We start from the raw sequence: 14,342 nt of genomic DNA on the forward strand, positions 1-14,342 counted from the left end.
ATGACATCCCCTAGAGCAGAGTTAAATGCTTCTGAGCCTCTTGATATGGTTGCTGAGGACTGAACTCCCATTTTCTAGAAGAGCAGAAAGTATTCCTAATTGCTGAGCCATCTTTCTAGCCCTTTTGATTTTTTTTTTGAAACCTTGTTTCAAGCTTATAGAAAAGGCTATAAGACTATGTTTTAATGTACTTACCTTTATTCTGATTTAAGGAAGATAGCTTAATTGTATTTTGTTTCAATTTAAATAAAACAGCTTGAGGGGTTAGGGAGATGGATGCTTGCTGCACAAATAGGACTTGAATTTGATTCCAGCACTCACGTGAAAGCAGATGTGGTTATCTTAGCACTGGAGAAGTGGAGATAGGTTGGGTCTCTGGGCCTTGCTGGTCAGCTAGCCACCTTGCCTAGTTTAGTAGGCAAGCTTTAGGTTCAGGGAGAGACCCTGTCTTAAAATACAAGGTGGTACTGAAATTTAAGAAGAAAACTCCCGCGCGATGGTGGCGCATGCCTTTAATCCCAGCACTCGGGAGGCAGAGGCAGGTGGATCTCTGTGAGTTCGAGACCAGCCTGGTCTACAGAGCTAGTTCCAGGACAGGCTCCAAAGCCACAAAGAAACCCTGTCTCGAAAAACCAAAAAAAAAAAAGAAAGAAAGAAAGAAAAAGAAGAAAACTCCCCCTAACCTTTAAAGCTAAAGCCCAAGTGAAGACAGTGGAAGCCCAGAAGACAGTGTGGAAGGTATCCATCCATACATTACTCACCTTCCCCTTAGACAGCCTAGATATCATAGTCTCAAGAACATTCCTGAGAGAAACAAGCTTGTCTGTTCTACCATAATCTAGTTCCTCCTGACCACCAAGTCTTTCATGAAGAAGATAAACAACTACTCTGCTCACTGTAGTTGTCAGACCAGAAGGCATGGATCAAACAGACTGTAAATAAACTACCATCAATGTGGCCAAAGTCTAAACACCCTTATCAGGCCTGATGGAAAGAAGGCTTACGTTTGCCTTCTGTTGCTTTGGATGCTGCCAATAAGATTGAGAATATATAAACCGAGTCCAGCTAGCTAATTTTAATACATATTTTAAAAACCATTAACCCCTTCCACTCCCAAACCGAAAAACCTGACAAAGTGGATGGCTTCTAAGAAACATCTGAGTGACCTCTGGAGAAACACACACTACTTACCTACCTCCTATAAATAAAAATCCCCAAAATGTAACATGTTATATCTTTCCTAAGAATACGTTTTGGTTAGAGATGTTCTCTTTTAACGGTTTCTCTTAGAAGGGAAATATATCTTTATTATTTAGATTTGTGTGTGTGTGTTGTTACTGTTCTTTGTTTGTTTTGTTTTTGCCTGCATGTATGTGTATATACTGCATACATGCAGTACCCATGGAGTCCAGAAAAGGGAATTGGGACTCTTGGAACTGGAGTTACAAGCAGTTGTGAACTGTCTGTGACTTCTGGGAATTGAACCCTGGTCCTCTGGAAGAGCAACTAGTGCCCTTAACCATGGAGTCATCTCTCCAGCTTGTTTGATTGATTTTTATAGCTACTGTAGACCCTGTGGGTTACTGTATCCCATTCGTAGAATATCTCTAAAGGATTATGTGTCTCTGCAGTTAGGACTGTGGAACGGGCACACAGCTGGTCACTTGAGTGGAAGTTGCAGTGTGTTTGTGTTTTCCCTCTCTGTGTTTGAGCTCATTCATAGAACACTTTTGAAGTAGTAGATATGTATTTTGATGTAAGGCCTGTTATCCAGTGCTCACTTACTTAGTCAGGAATTTATAGATCCTGAATCAATCTATTTAAATACATTTGAGCTGCCTCTGAGAGACTTACAGGGCACTGGGGTGAGCTACTTTCATGTTTAGCTGGCTGAAGAGTGCAGGCCAGCACTGTGTTTGCTAAATGAATGACATCACTATTGAATTGCTCTTTTGTTAGGCTGGTGAGTTTTTTGGAGGCAAAAGCAGAAAGTTTACACCGAGGGGCTCATCATTATACAGGGGTAAGCTGTTCATTTTGTGAGACTGTATGCCCTACCTTCTGGAAACTTATTAGCAGGGTCTCCCTAGTGGTATGCCGTCTTGCTGAATGCCTGTGTTGTGTTATGTATTTAACTCTTTATGTCATGAGAGTTGTCAGTATATGGCATGAATTTAAGTCATCCCGAGTTCTTCCTGACTAGCTTTCTAGAATGACTTCCTCATCTAGCTGGATTTGGTGGCACACGCCTTTAATCCCAGCACTGGGGAGACAGAGGCAGGCAGATCTTAATCTAAATAGTGAGTTTCAGACTAGCCAAAACCACATAGTGAGATCATATCTCAAAAAAAAAATCCAAACTTTCCCATCCAAAATAACAACAGCAACAACAAAAACCCAAAAATATCTTACATAAAATTCAGTTGATTTTAAAAATTAAACTTATTTTTATTTTCTGTCTCTCTAAAGTTTTTAAAACTACAAGAACGAGTGCTTAATAATGTGGTCATTTATTTGCTTGGAGATGAAGACCCCAGGGTGCGACACGTTGCTGCAGCATCGCTAACAAGGTGTTTACCAGTATTTATCCCTTTATTCCTTGGGTTAAAATATAAAGTATGAGAATAGGAAAGGTAGATGGAATCAAAAGACTGCATAATTTCATGTTTTTGACTAATTTTAGTCCCTTTTAATTATTTGAAAAGTACTTACTAAAGTTATAATTTGAAACAGAAATGTACTAGCCTTCTATTGTTTTCTTTGTCAAAATTTGGAGTTTAGAGACCAGCACTAGGAAGGGGAGTCTTGCCTGTTTCTGCCTCCTGGGTGTAATCACTGTCCACAGCTCTGGCTGCTGTGGTGGGCATAGGTTGGGTTAGCCATCTGGGGAAAGGTATGGTGTTGGGTGAATTTCATGGACCTTTTGTATAGATCAGCTTTCCTTTCACGCAGGCTTGTCCCAAAGCTGTTCTATAAATGTGACCAAGGACAGGCTGATCCAGTAGTGGCTGTAGCAAGAGATCAAAGCAGTGTTTACCTGAAACTCCTCATGCACGAGACACAGCCACCATCACACTTCTCTGTCAGCACCATAACCAGGTACATTGACCATAGCATCTTGACTTGTCAGCAAAGTGTGCCTCTCCTGGTGCCTGCTTTCCTGTTCTCTTTTCTTAAAATCATACGCAGCCTTTGGAGGAAGAGGCCATCGTTCATTAACAGGATATTAATTTGATAGCATTATCTGCCACGGCCCCCTGTGGTTAAGTCTAACCTTAGTCACATAACAGTGATGTCCTCAGTCTTACAATGAGTTCATAAACTTCCTCATACTGACAGTTGTTTTTTGTTGTTGTTGTAAATGTCACATGCCATCTGAAAACTTGTCCATAGAAAATGTTCACTTTTTTAGTGTCGCTGCTAATGCATGGGTGGTCTGATAGCAAGGGTCAGACTGCATCATGCAGTGATGACTCTCAGGCCGATGTTGCTAGAGCATGGGCAGGGTCCGTTGGCCCCATAACCTACCTGCTGGGTAGGTTGGCAGATCGGGAAAGCTCCATTGAATGTGCAGGTTTCATCAGAAAACTAGTTTGCAAAGAAGATCGCAGTAGCAGTAAGATATGCTTGGAACTCTTGCCTTTTACATTCTTTTTTCAGACTGGATTTACAGGATACCTTTCTTTTTGCTGATTTGAAACAACAAACAAACAAAAAACAAAAACTTGACCAAATGACTTCCAATCTCACATGGTAATTTGATAATTTCTTTTTTCTGACTTGTTACTCAGCTTATCAAATTTTAAAGTCATTATTTCCAAATGACTATCATTTTTTCTCATGGAAAAACCAACTTGAGAATAAAAAATCAAAATATAACTAATCAAACAAACAACAAACAATTAGCAGAACACTATAAGAAAATGTGGTGCATCTGGTGAGGGAGAAGTCAGGCCTTTTTTAAAAAAGTGATAAACAAACTTAGTCCAGTCTTTTTGGGAGGACCTTTTACACGTTAAGCGAGTTCTCTGCTTACTGAGCCATATTCCAGCCTCATTGTCAGCCTCTATTTTACTTTAAATCCATGTTGCTTTACCTACTTCTGGAAAAAAGTTTAATCATAAACTTTTAAATGTCATTTGATTCTCTGTATTTTTCTTACTAGAATCTATAGGGGTTATAGTTTACTGCCAAGCATAACAGACGTCACTATGGAAAACAACCTCTCAAGGGTTGTTGCTGCAGTTTCTCATGGACTCATTACATCCACCACACGGGCGCTCACAGTAAGTCTCCTGTTTGGGCTTGGGGAGACTGCCTAGCATGCCTTTTATGGCCAAAGTAGGACAGTTCTGTGTGAGGGTCCTTTTCCTGGGGTGCTTGAGAAGGAAATTTCCTCTTTTCAGCAGACTCTCAAATAATCCATACTCATTGTAAACTAATTCATCCCTACCTAAAGAGTCATCAAATAGAAACTCTAAAACAGGTCATGTGGGTATGTCAGCAGGTATAAAGGCCTTTTAAGGCCTTTGGTTCTGAGCCTGATGCCTCTAGGACACACACAGTGAAGGGAGAAAATGGACTCCCCAAAGTCCTCTGGCCTCTGTATGTGCATGTGGCATAGGTGTACATGTTCTATCCCCCAAATAGAAATTTAAGAATTTAAAAACACCACAATCTGAATTAGTAATGTACCAGAAGTTTAGAATGCCTCTAGTATGATTGACTCTGACTTGGTAACTTATACTAGATGAATAGATTAGAAATGCCAACTAAGTTTTTGTTTTGTTTTAAGTCATGATGAAACTGGAAAAGAACTAATAGCTAAGGATCTAAGAATTATTACATTCCAGTTACAATAAATACTGACACAATAATATGTTAGACACATGTTGATATGCTGCTTTGGAGAATTTAATGATATGGCAAGATATTACCTGAGTTTTAGTACTGAATGAGAAAGGTAAAATATAAAACTCTTGGCAGTGTAGTTTGATGCCAGGTTAGAAAAGTAACAGTCATATATGTACAGTCTTTACAAACTCAGATAAAGGACAAGCAGAGAATTGCCAAGATGAGTTTTCAGGATTGTGGTTAACTTTCATTTTCTTACTTGTAATTTTCAATTACTCATAAGTTTTTTTTTCAAAAAAAATAATCAAGTGTGACTTTTATAATCAGAAAGCAGAATATACAGAAGTAATGGTTCCTTTTCATTTATATGACTTGGACAATATAAAGTTGAGATTCAACCATCTTGCTAAATAAATGCTTTTCAAACCTAAATTTGTTTAAGATATCATAAACTTCATTTTAATTGTAATCTGTACATATCAAGCACTTCTCTGCTCTGGAGATTTATGTTAGTCAGCTTGAGCTGAAGTCTTGAGGGAGAAAGGGAGAAACTTCCAGGGAGACTTTGAGTGTAGGACAATTAGAGTTCCTGGCAGTAGCTGCTAGCTGCCCTTTCTTAGGTTATAACACTAGTTTTACTAATAGGTGTGTCTAGCTTTGTTGTTTAAAGCATGTCTGTGTCCAGTGGTGGGATAGCTATCCTGTAGTTATTTACAGATCTAGTTTTCATTTCATTTTGTTTGAGTATGTCTTTGGTGGTGGTTGCTGTGACTTTTCCATTCCTTTCCCCTGCAGTTTGGATGTTGTGAAGCCTTGTGTCTTCTTTCAGCAGCCTTTCCAGTTTGCACTTGGAGCTTAGGTTGGCATTGTGGGTATGTATGTTCCTCAGCGTACAGTCAACCACCCACACAGCACAGACACAGCTGCTGGCACCCCTCCTCTTTTTTCTACTCCCCTTCCGTTCCTCCCCTCTCCTCCCTTCCTATAACCACCCCTTCCTTTCCCCTCCCCTTCCCTTTTTTTCCTTTTATGTTGGATCTGTTTGGCTTTTGTTTGAAAAATATACGATGGAATACATGTTTCTGTTGTATGAGGTATGTGAAACAAGTGAAGGAACTATTGGGGACAATATAGCAGTTGTGACTCTAATGATTATAAGGTGCTTGTGAGCATGTTTTGGGTTTGAGGGTAGGATCTGTGAATTCATTTAAGGAATTTTCATATGCAGGTAAAAACTTCCTAATTAATTTGGTTCATTCAAAAATTACTAGGTAATAAAAGTCAGTTATGTCTTAGCATCCAGAATTGTGATGAAGGGAGTGCTTTAGGAAGTAGTGTACTTCTGTTTCCCTACAAAAGAATTTCCCCAATATGTCACCAACTACCAGCTGGGAATCATTTAGAATTTTCTCAGCACTAATGAGTAAGCCTTCATTTGTGTGCTGACAACTGAGAAACTTTGGTGTTTCCCGTCACATCTGGAAGGAAGTCTGCAGACTTCTTCTGAGTGTCAGTATGTAACAAATTAACAGTTGCTTAAAGTGATTGCTTTATGACTTAGAGTGATTACTTCTGTTCTTTTCATGAATCCTGACTGAAAAATTACAGGTTCCAGTCGTAGGTCCTGCAGTCGACTTGACTTTTGAGCACTTTTGACATTGGAGTACAATTTGCTAAGTCAGAAAGTTAAATCTTATCAGAATAAACATTCTAGTTCTCTTGATGAAATCAACTGCATGATTTCATTTCTCAAGTGACTTATGGAGTCCTGATTTACAGGAAGGGTGTTGGTTGGTTAGCCGTGGCTCACACCTCTAATCTCAGCACTTGGTAAGCAAAGGCAGGATGATTGACACACTTTTCAGACCAGTGTAGGCTAGATAGTGTGTCCAGGCCATGGGGACTACACAAATAAGAGTGAGACCTGGTCTTAAGAAACCCCAAACACGCCGGGCGTTGGTGGCGCACGCCTTTAATCCCAGCACTCGGGAGGCAGAGGCAGGCGGATCTCTGTGAGTTCGAGACCAGCCTGGTCTACAGAGCCAGGACAGGCTCCAAAGCCACAGAGAAACCCTGTCTCGAAAAACCAAAAAAAAAAAAAAAGAAAGAAAAAAAAGAAACCCCAAACACATCAACAAACAAAGTAAAAAGGTAAAATGGATGTCTCATGTACTTTTTCATGGGGACATTAGAGAGTAAGATTAAATGCTTGGAAATTCGTGTTTGACTTTGGAAATGTCTACTTCCAGAGTGCCCCCACTGAGTGCCTCTGATGAGTCCAGGAAGAGCTGCACTGTTGGGATGGCTTCAATGATTCTCACCCTGCTTTCATCAGCTTGGTTCCCCTTGGATCTCTCAGCCCATCAGGATGCCTTGATTTTGGCTGGAAACTTGCTTGCGGGTACTGGTAACAAGTGGGGATGGGTTCTCAGACTTAGTTGTGATTTGCTTGTGAGGGGTACACAGATTATAAGAATGTAAGAGTTATTTGGGGGATGGCTTAATCCAGATTTTAGACGTCTGTTTGTGTGGATGTATATGAGGGGAGTTGTTAAGTGCTGAGTATTTCTAGAGTAGACTAGCACCTCAATTTTACTATGGGTGAACTGATTTGAGTTTTGTTCTGAGTGCCTTGTGCCAGGCAGTGGCTTGGCCCAGGGACTATAACAGAAGAGCTGTATTCTCCAGGTAGTATAGATCATCTGGGGATAGATGCAGACACACACAGAAAGAGCAGAACAACTATATACACTCTCCTTTGGTCAGATTTATAGGCAGATAGAAAAATATCAGGTGAAGTATTGCATATGTAAAGATTTGGAGAACTGAAAGGTTATATAATATTGAAGGAATATAAGTTACTGTGGATATCATATGAGGACAGGGATAAGAATGGAGAATTGTGGCCAGCCAGGTCAGAAACCATTGAATCTACTTGGGGGTAAAGTTCCAGTTCCCACTGAGAAGTAATTGACTTGTCCTGTTTATCATTGGTGCGTTTTATGGAAGGAACTACGTGGATTTGTATTAAAAAAAAAATCTCTCAACTGACCTGAGTTTGGTTTGGAATTTGTAGGTCCAGGGTGTTCATGTTGAAGTTCTGGCAAAAGACTGAACCATGAGTGCAGTTTAGGAAGTAGAGAAAGGGGATGGAGAGAGCGTAATGGAGGCAGCATCTTCAGACCTGATCTCCAGCTGTATCAGTGTGAGAATCACACCCACAGCTGGAGACTAGTGGTGATGTTTTTGGAAAATTGCAGTTTGAGGTGCAAATAGCACTTAGTTTAAGACATCTGTTTAGATACAGAGCTCCATTTGTGCGTTAGCATAGATCAGTATGAGAAACTTAGGCCACAACTGCTTCCCATCTCACACATTGGAGGTGGAGTAATGTGTGTGCCTGTGTCACAGCCAGTGCCCCCAGGTCTCTGAGAAGTTCATGGGCCTCTGAAGAAGAAGCCAATTCAGCATCTACCAGACAGGAGGAAGTTTGGCCTGCTCTGGGTGACCGGACACTGGTGCCCATGGTAGAACAGCTTTTCTCCCACCTGCTGAAAGTGATCAATATCTGCGCTCACGTCTTGGATGATGTGACTCCTGGACCAGCAATCAAGGTAACTTTTTCCTGGGAGGCAGCCATTATCATCTGTCTAATGACTGGGCTTCCTGAATATCCATGTTAGCAGAATGTTCCTTATTTCTTGCTATAAGTAAAGAAAACAGTGTATTCAGACATTGTATGTAACATAAAAATGTATTTAGTACTCTTTTTTTTGGTTTCAGCCATAAAACTCAGAAGTGATATTCTCCCTTAATCTTCTGGTTTCCTTCACTGCTTTCTCTTCCTCATCAGTGTACCAGCCTCCTTCCTTCTGCTCGGGCTCTGACTTTTGTATCGAGATCTTTGGGCCTTTCTGGCAGGACTGTGTTCCTCCACTTGAGCCATCCATTCTTTAAATCCACTCCATCTGGTTTCTGATACCACCTTTCAGAGTACGTCCTGCCATGGTCATTCATTTCAGTTTTATAAGGATTTCCTGTTCTTCTCTGGCCTACTTTATACCCCAAGTGATATGGCTTCTTGTATTTCTTCCAGCATCCTGCAGTCTGGTTCAGTTTTTCCTGTCCAATGTTAAAGGTGCCCTCCTGTGGATCATTCACTTTCTTTCTACTCTGTGGGGTTCTCTGCCATAGAGGGAATTCTCCATGTCCACACCAGCCAGAGCATTAGTCACTGACCACATGTGACACTGTGTTCTTGAAATGTGGCTCGTGTGTCTTGCGAACTGAACTCACCAAATTGCCGCTTATTGCTGATGTGCCCATTTTCAGGGGCTTCAGCTGTGCTGAATTGCAGTTCGGTGTGCCTGCTCTCCTGGTGATGCCTCTGTGAGACTGACTCCAGTGTGTCAGACTCTTTAGCCAGTCTGGCCTTCTTATCTTCTTCCCTCTTTGTACCTACTCTCTCCCCTCACTTTGTACTTTGTCATGACAGAAACAGGAGCCACCAAAGCTTTATTTAAGTCACTATTCTTTGCTTTTCCTGTCAAATACTTTGTTTAAAAATCTACATAAGGCTGGGTGCATTTAATTCCAGTACTTAGGAGAAGCAGGTGGATCTTAGTCTGAGGCCAGGCTTATCTACAGATCAAGTTGTAGGACAGCCAGGGCCACACAGAGAAAATCCCCACCTTGAAAAACCAAACCAACCAAACAAATAAAAACAACGTAAGTACATCTACATGTACAGATCCATAAACATCCCTTTGACATTAGGTACATGTTCATTAATACACACCTACTCTTTTCTGGGTTATGGTATAAACTGGTGCATCTCATTTAAAATACTACACTGGTCTGTTTATAGAAATTATATTATTGAGATAATTCACATTCCATAAAATTCAAGTGTACAATTCAATTTTTTTTAAAAAAGATTTATTTATTATATATACAGTATTTTGCCTGCATGGTCTCCTTCACACCAGAAGAGGGCACCAGATCTCATTACAGGTGGTTGTGAGCCACTATGTGGTTTCTGGAAATTGAACTCAGGACCTCTAGAAGAGCAGCCAGTGCTCTTAACCACTGAGCCATCTCTCCAGCCCCTCAGTTTTATTTTTTGAGCCTGGGTCTTACTCTGTAGACCAACTGTCCTGGAACTTACTATATATCCCAGACTGGCCTCTGACTCATGGTGAGTCTCTCAACTCAGCCCCCCAGTACTAGGATTACAATGAGTCACCACCTGTTTTTTGTTTTGTTTTGTTTTTTTTAATCATGCCACGGAGTTGTATGGCTATCACTATAGTCAACCCTGTAGGTGACTCCAAAATCCTGCTGTTCCCCTGGCTCTGGACAACCATTACTCTGCTTGTGCTTCTCCTGGACTGTCCTGCTGATGGTCTCGTTACCCTTGATGGCTTTGTAACAGGTTTTTTCCACCAAGAGGTTCTTCAGTGTGATAGTCTCTCACCTGCCCTCTGCCGCCTTCCTGCCTCCTTCTATGCACTGTTTGACTACAGCCATTTGTAGAAGGGAGCTGGCAGGCTGCGTTCCTGCCACCCAGCTCCCGGCCGCCTGGCTAGCTTATGCCCCAAAATAACGACACACAAACTGTATTCATATAAACACTGCTTGGCCCATTTCTATTAATGTGTGTAGCACCACGAGGTGCTCTTACCAGGAAGATTCTAGCCTACGTCCATCCTGGGTTGGAGCTTCATCGCGTCTGCCCCGGAGAGCAGTGGCATGGCGTCTGCACTCACTTCCTCTTCCTCCCAGCATTCTGTTCTGTTTACTCCACCCACCTATGTTCTAACCTATCAGGCCAAGCAGTTTCTTTATTGATTAACCAATGAAAGCAACGGATATATGACACTCCCACATCAGCCATTTGTCCTGATATTTTGGTAACTATTTATTTCTCACCATTCTAATAGCTGCAAACTCTTAAGATCAAGGCACTAACAGATTTGATCTTGGTAAAGACTGGGTTTCTCATGGTAGATGGGGTAAAGGAACTCCTGGATTCTCTTTTCATAGGATCACTGATCCTGCTTAAGAGGATGCTGCCATCATGACTTCATCTCAATAAAGTCCCTTCCTCTATTGAAACACTCTCTGTGATTTCAACAGATGGATAGGACAGGGACACAGACAGTGAATAGGCCTTTTGCTGAGGCCAGGAAGGGAGTGAGGAACAGAGCAAAGACCTGATGTGCCAGCCTCTTACGGGTTGTCTCTTCTCTCCTGTCCCAACTTTCCTCTTTGTGTGTAGGAGCCTGATTGTCCCTTATAGCCTTGGGGTTACATATTGGAGAGCATGGGCCACATCTGGGCTATTGACTTGTAGCTTTGCTGAGTTTCCGCTGTGATATTGAGCAGGTGGTTTTATTCCGAATCCTGTTTCCTCACTTGAAAAAGTGAAATTTCAAATGTTGAAATATCAAACGTTGAAATGTGATGGTTCACATAAAATGCCCCGATTGCCTGCTATTAAAGGGGACAGGTTTGGGGGTGCCAGTCACTTCTGGTTCTTTTAACTCCCTGGTGGTCCTCCGTTTTCCAACCCATTCTCAGTGCTGGTGTGAGGAAGTTCAGCGCCAGACCTGCTATGTAGAGTTGTGAGTGGAAGTAGAATTATATCTATAGTATCTGAGCTCTGTAATAAAAACTCAAAGTTCATGAAGTTGTCTGGGCTAGTACTTTCCAGTACAGTGTATTAGTAGTTTTAGTTTAGTTTTTGCTTCCTGTGTTGACTTTATCCTGTTATATTTTTGTTTTCTCTTTTAGGCAGCTTTGCCTTCTCTAACAAACCCCCCTTCTCTAAGTCCTATTCGACGGAAAGGGAAAGAGAAAGAACCAGGAGAACAAGCTTCTGCTCCAATGAGTCCCAAGAAAGGTGGTGAGGCCAGTGCAGGTAGGAAGTAGTTTCATGGCCAGATTGCTAGCTGTGGTGCAGAAGTGTATGTACCTTATGGGAATCTGGTCCATAGCAGTACTATCAGGGAAGGGTTCTCTGGGTGCCTATATGTGTCTGCATGATAAACTGTCACTTTACTCTGGAGGCAGCTTGCTATACAAGGAGTCTGCCTTACTTTACTTTCTTCCTTCTCTTCTTGCAGGGGAGGATTCCGAAATTTTAGTAAAGAAAAGAACAAAGATGGCTAGGAATAGATGGGGATGGTGGTAGTAAAAAACAATGTGTTGTGGGAGGAATTATAAGGGAAATGGAGAGTATGATGCATCTTTAATCCATCCACTCCGAAGGCTGAGGCTTGAGGATTAGAATTTGAGGCCCGTGCAACTTTTGAAGTGAGAGATATGTAAAACAGAGAAGAGGGCAGAGACGAAAAGACTCAATGGAGCTGAAGTCATCTGATTTGGGAGGAGTCTAGAAAGCACAAAGGCTTCTGTACTTGTGGGATATCAGGACAGAAGGGCCAGAATTTTGGCATAGTTAAAGTAACAGAGTCCTTGTGTGTGCTCTTGTTGGGATGGGAAGCGAGGGTGACCTCTGTGCCCTGTGGGCTACCTGCTGTGCACATCCTCTCATAGCAGTCTTAGTACATGTATGCTGAGAAACACTTTGTATGTAAGCCTCATATATGCCTTGGCTCAATACTTGTGACTTTTTTTTATGGTGAGAAAACTTTAAATCTTCCCTGATTTAAATCAAATCATGTATTTGATAAATTATTAACTCTGTAGCTGTACAGTAGGCCTTTTAAAGATACTATTTGGTAACAGTTTTGTATCCTTTGACTAACTATGAAATCTTAAGAGATGCTCTTTCTAAGGATTGGCTATAGTAATGAAGGAGGATTTACCTGCTTAAAAGCTGCAGGCTTGAAAATATGACTGATGGTTTCTCAAACCATTGAGAAGTTCTTAAACCTGGAGGAAACTGCTCTGCTTGGTACTTTAGAGATGTATATGCCCTTTATAGTTTTCAAAACATGTCCACATTACCTGATTAATTGCTTAGTGGCCTCAGAGATCCTGAGGTTGTCTGCAGAGGAGAATGGCTGAAACCACACACAACCAATCAGCCTCCATGGTCTTATGTTCATGTTTTTTTTTTTTCTATTCTTTCACTCACAGACTGCTTAGTATTTTAGTCAGTTATTCATTACCTCCCAGCACACATATTTCAAAGTTGGGGGGAAAGACCTGAATGCTTCTGCTAGACCATTTTGAAAAGTCATCACAGTAATTGCTGTTAAATTTGAAGTTTTTTCCTTGGATCTAAAAGTTTAAATTTTGGGATTTTGTTTGTTTGTTTGTTTGTTTTTTCTTTCTAAGCCTCTCGACAATCAGACACCTCAGGACCTGTCACAGCAAGTAAATCTTCTTCATTGGGGAGTTTCTACCATCTCCCTTCCTACCTCAAGCTCCATGACGTCCTGAAAGCCACTCATGCCAACTATAAGGTATTGCCCCAGCTTATTTCTGAACATGTATTTCCAGTGGGACGCATGTCTATGTAACCATGTTACACTTACATAGAAAGAAGCCCCGTGACATAAGACTTAAGTTTTTCTTTCCATGTTTGTCTTCCAGCATGGTTTATGGTAGCTTAACAAACATTTAGGCTTTTTGTATTAGAGAAATGATCTCCCATGGTCTCTGGATGTTGTTTTTTATTGACTTCCCAAGAATACCTTGGGTTCAGATACATTTCTCAAGGACTTCTGGTGCTCAGCACATAATCCTGTTTATAGGTAAGATGCATCACTGTCATGTCCTGAAGATACACAGCCAAGCCAAATAGGTTTCCTGTACCCTCTCCCTCTGTGAGCCTCATAATAAAGTGCAACCTCCCAACACAAAACAAAATTATAGTCTCAAGGGGAAAAAGCAGGTGTTCACTGTAGACCTATAACTTGGGTATCTGCATAAGTATCTGTAGTCTGTTGGGTGTTTTCTATTAATGTAAACACTCCTTTGTCAGGTGGCCCCTGATTGAGCTTTGCACTGGCTTCTGGATGATGGTATCCGGGTTTGCATTCTTTTTTTCCTAATTATTCTAACATTAATGAATAATTTTGAAGTTCTGCCCTTCTTGATTTGGAATCCTTTCTTTATCAAATGCTAAAATCTCATGATTGTATAGTTTTATTTATATTTTTGTTACACCAGTTGGTCACTCATCTATTAGCACATTTTTAAAATTTTTAATTGATTAATTTTAAGATTGGAGTCTTGTCTGTCTACCCTTGGCTTAACTAGCACTAGCCTCAAATCTCAGCAGAAAGATCATTCCCCTTCCTTACAGTTTTTATATCCTCTCAAGAGTTAGGAATGATAGTTTCCTGCTTAAAAACTACATTTTCCAGCTTCCTTTATGGACTATGGAAGTCATTTCTGCCCTATAAGGGGCAGCATCCCACCTTCTCAACAGCACTTTAGCCATCCACACATTGGTGACAAAATATTCCCTTCCATGAATAAACATGGGAGAGAGACTAGACCTTTCTTTCCAT

General features: G+C 41.0%; 1 protein-coding gene across 2 annotated transcripts in view; it reads left to right on the plus strand.

The window, feature by feature from the left end:
• The window catches only part of LOC121436398 (huntingtin-like), a 144,467-nt gene that overhangs the window by 53,470 nt on the left and 76,655 nt on the right, over positions 1 to 14,342 (plus strand). For both annotated transcript variants that reach the window (XM_041636237.1, XM_041636238.1), the window contains exons 20-28: positions 1,960 to 2,023; positions 2,470 to 2,570; positions 2,953 to 3,099; positions 4,166 to 4,286; positions 5,650 to 5,726; positions 7,104 to 7,255; positions 8,266 to 8,468; positions 11,650 to 11,776; positions 13,162 to 13,289. In XM_041636237.1, coding sequence (XP_041492171.1) covers positions 1,960 to 2,023; positions 2,470 to 2,570; positions 2,953 to 3,099; positions 4,166 to 4,286; positions 5,650 to 5,726; positions 7,104 to 7,255; positions 8,266 to 8,468; positions 11,650 to 11,776; positions 13,162 to 13,289 — 1,120 coding nt within the window. The remainder of the gene's footprint in view (positions 1 to 1,959; positions 2,024 to 2,469; positions 2,571 to 2,952; positions 3,100 to 4,165; positions 4,287 to 5,649; positions 5,727 to 7,103; positions 7,256 to 8,265; positions 8,469 to 11,649; positions 11,777 to 13,161; positions 13,290 to 14,342) is intronic.

Source organism: Microtus oregoni, unplaced genomic scaffold, assembly GCF_018167655.1.
Source record: "Microtus oregoni isolate MIOR12 unplaced genomic scaffold, Mior012 000049F_ref0000343, whole genome shotgun sequence".
Taxonomy (NCBI): Eukaryota; Metazoa; Chordata; class Mammalia; order Rodentia; family Cricetidae; genus Microtus; species Microtus oregoni.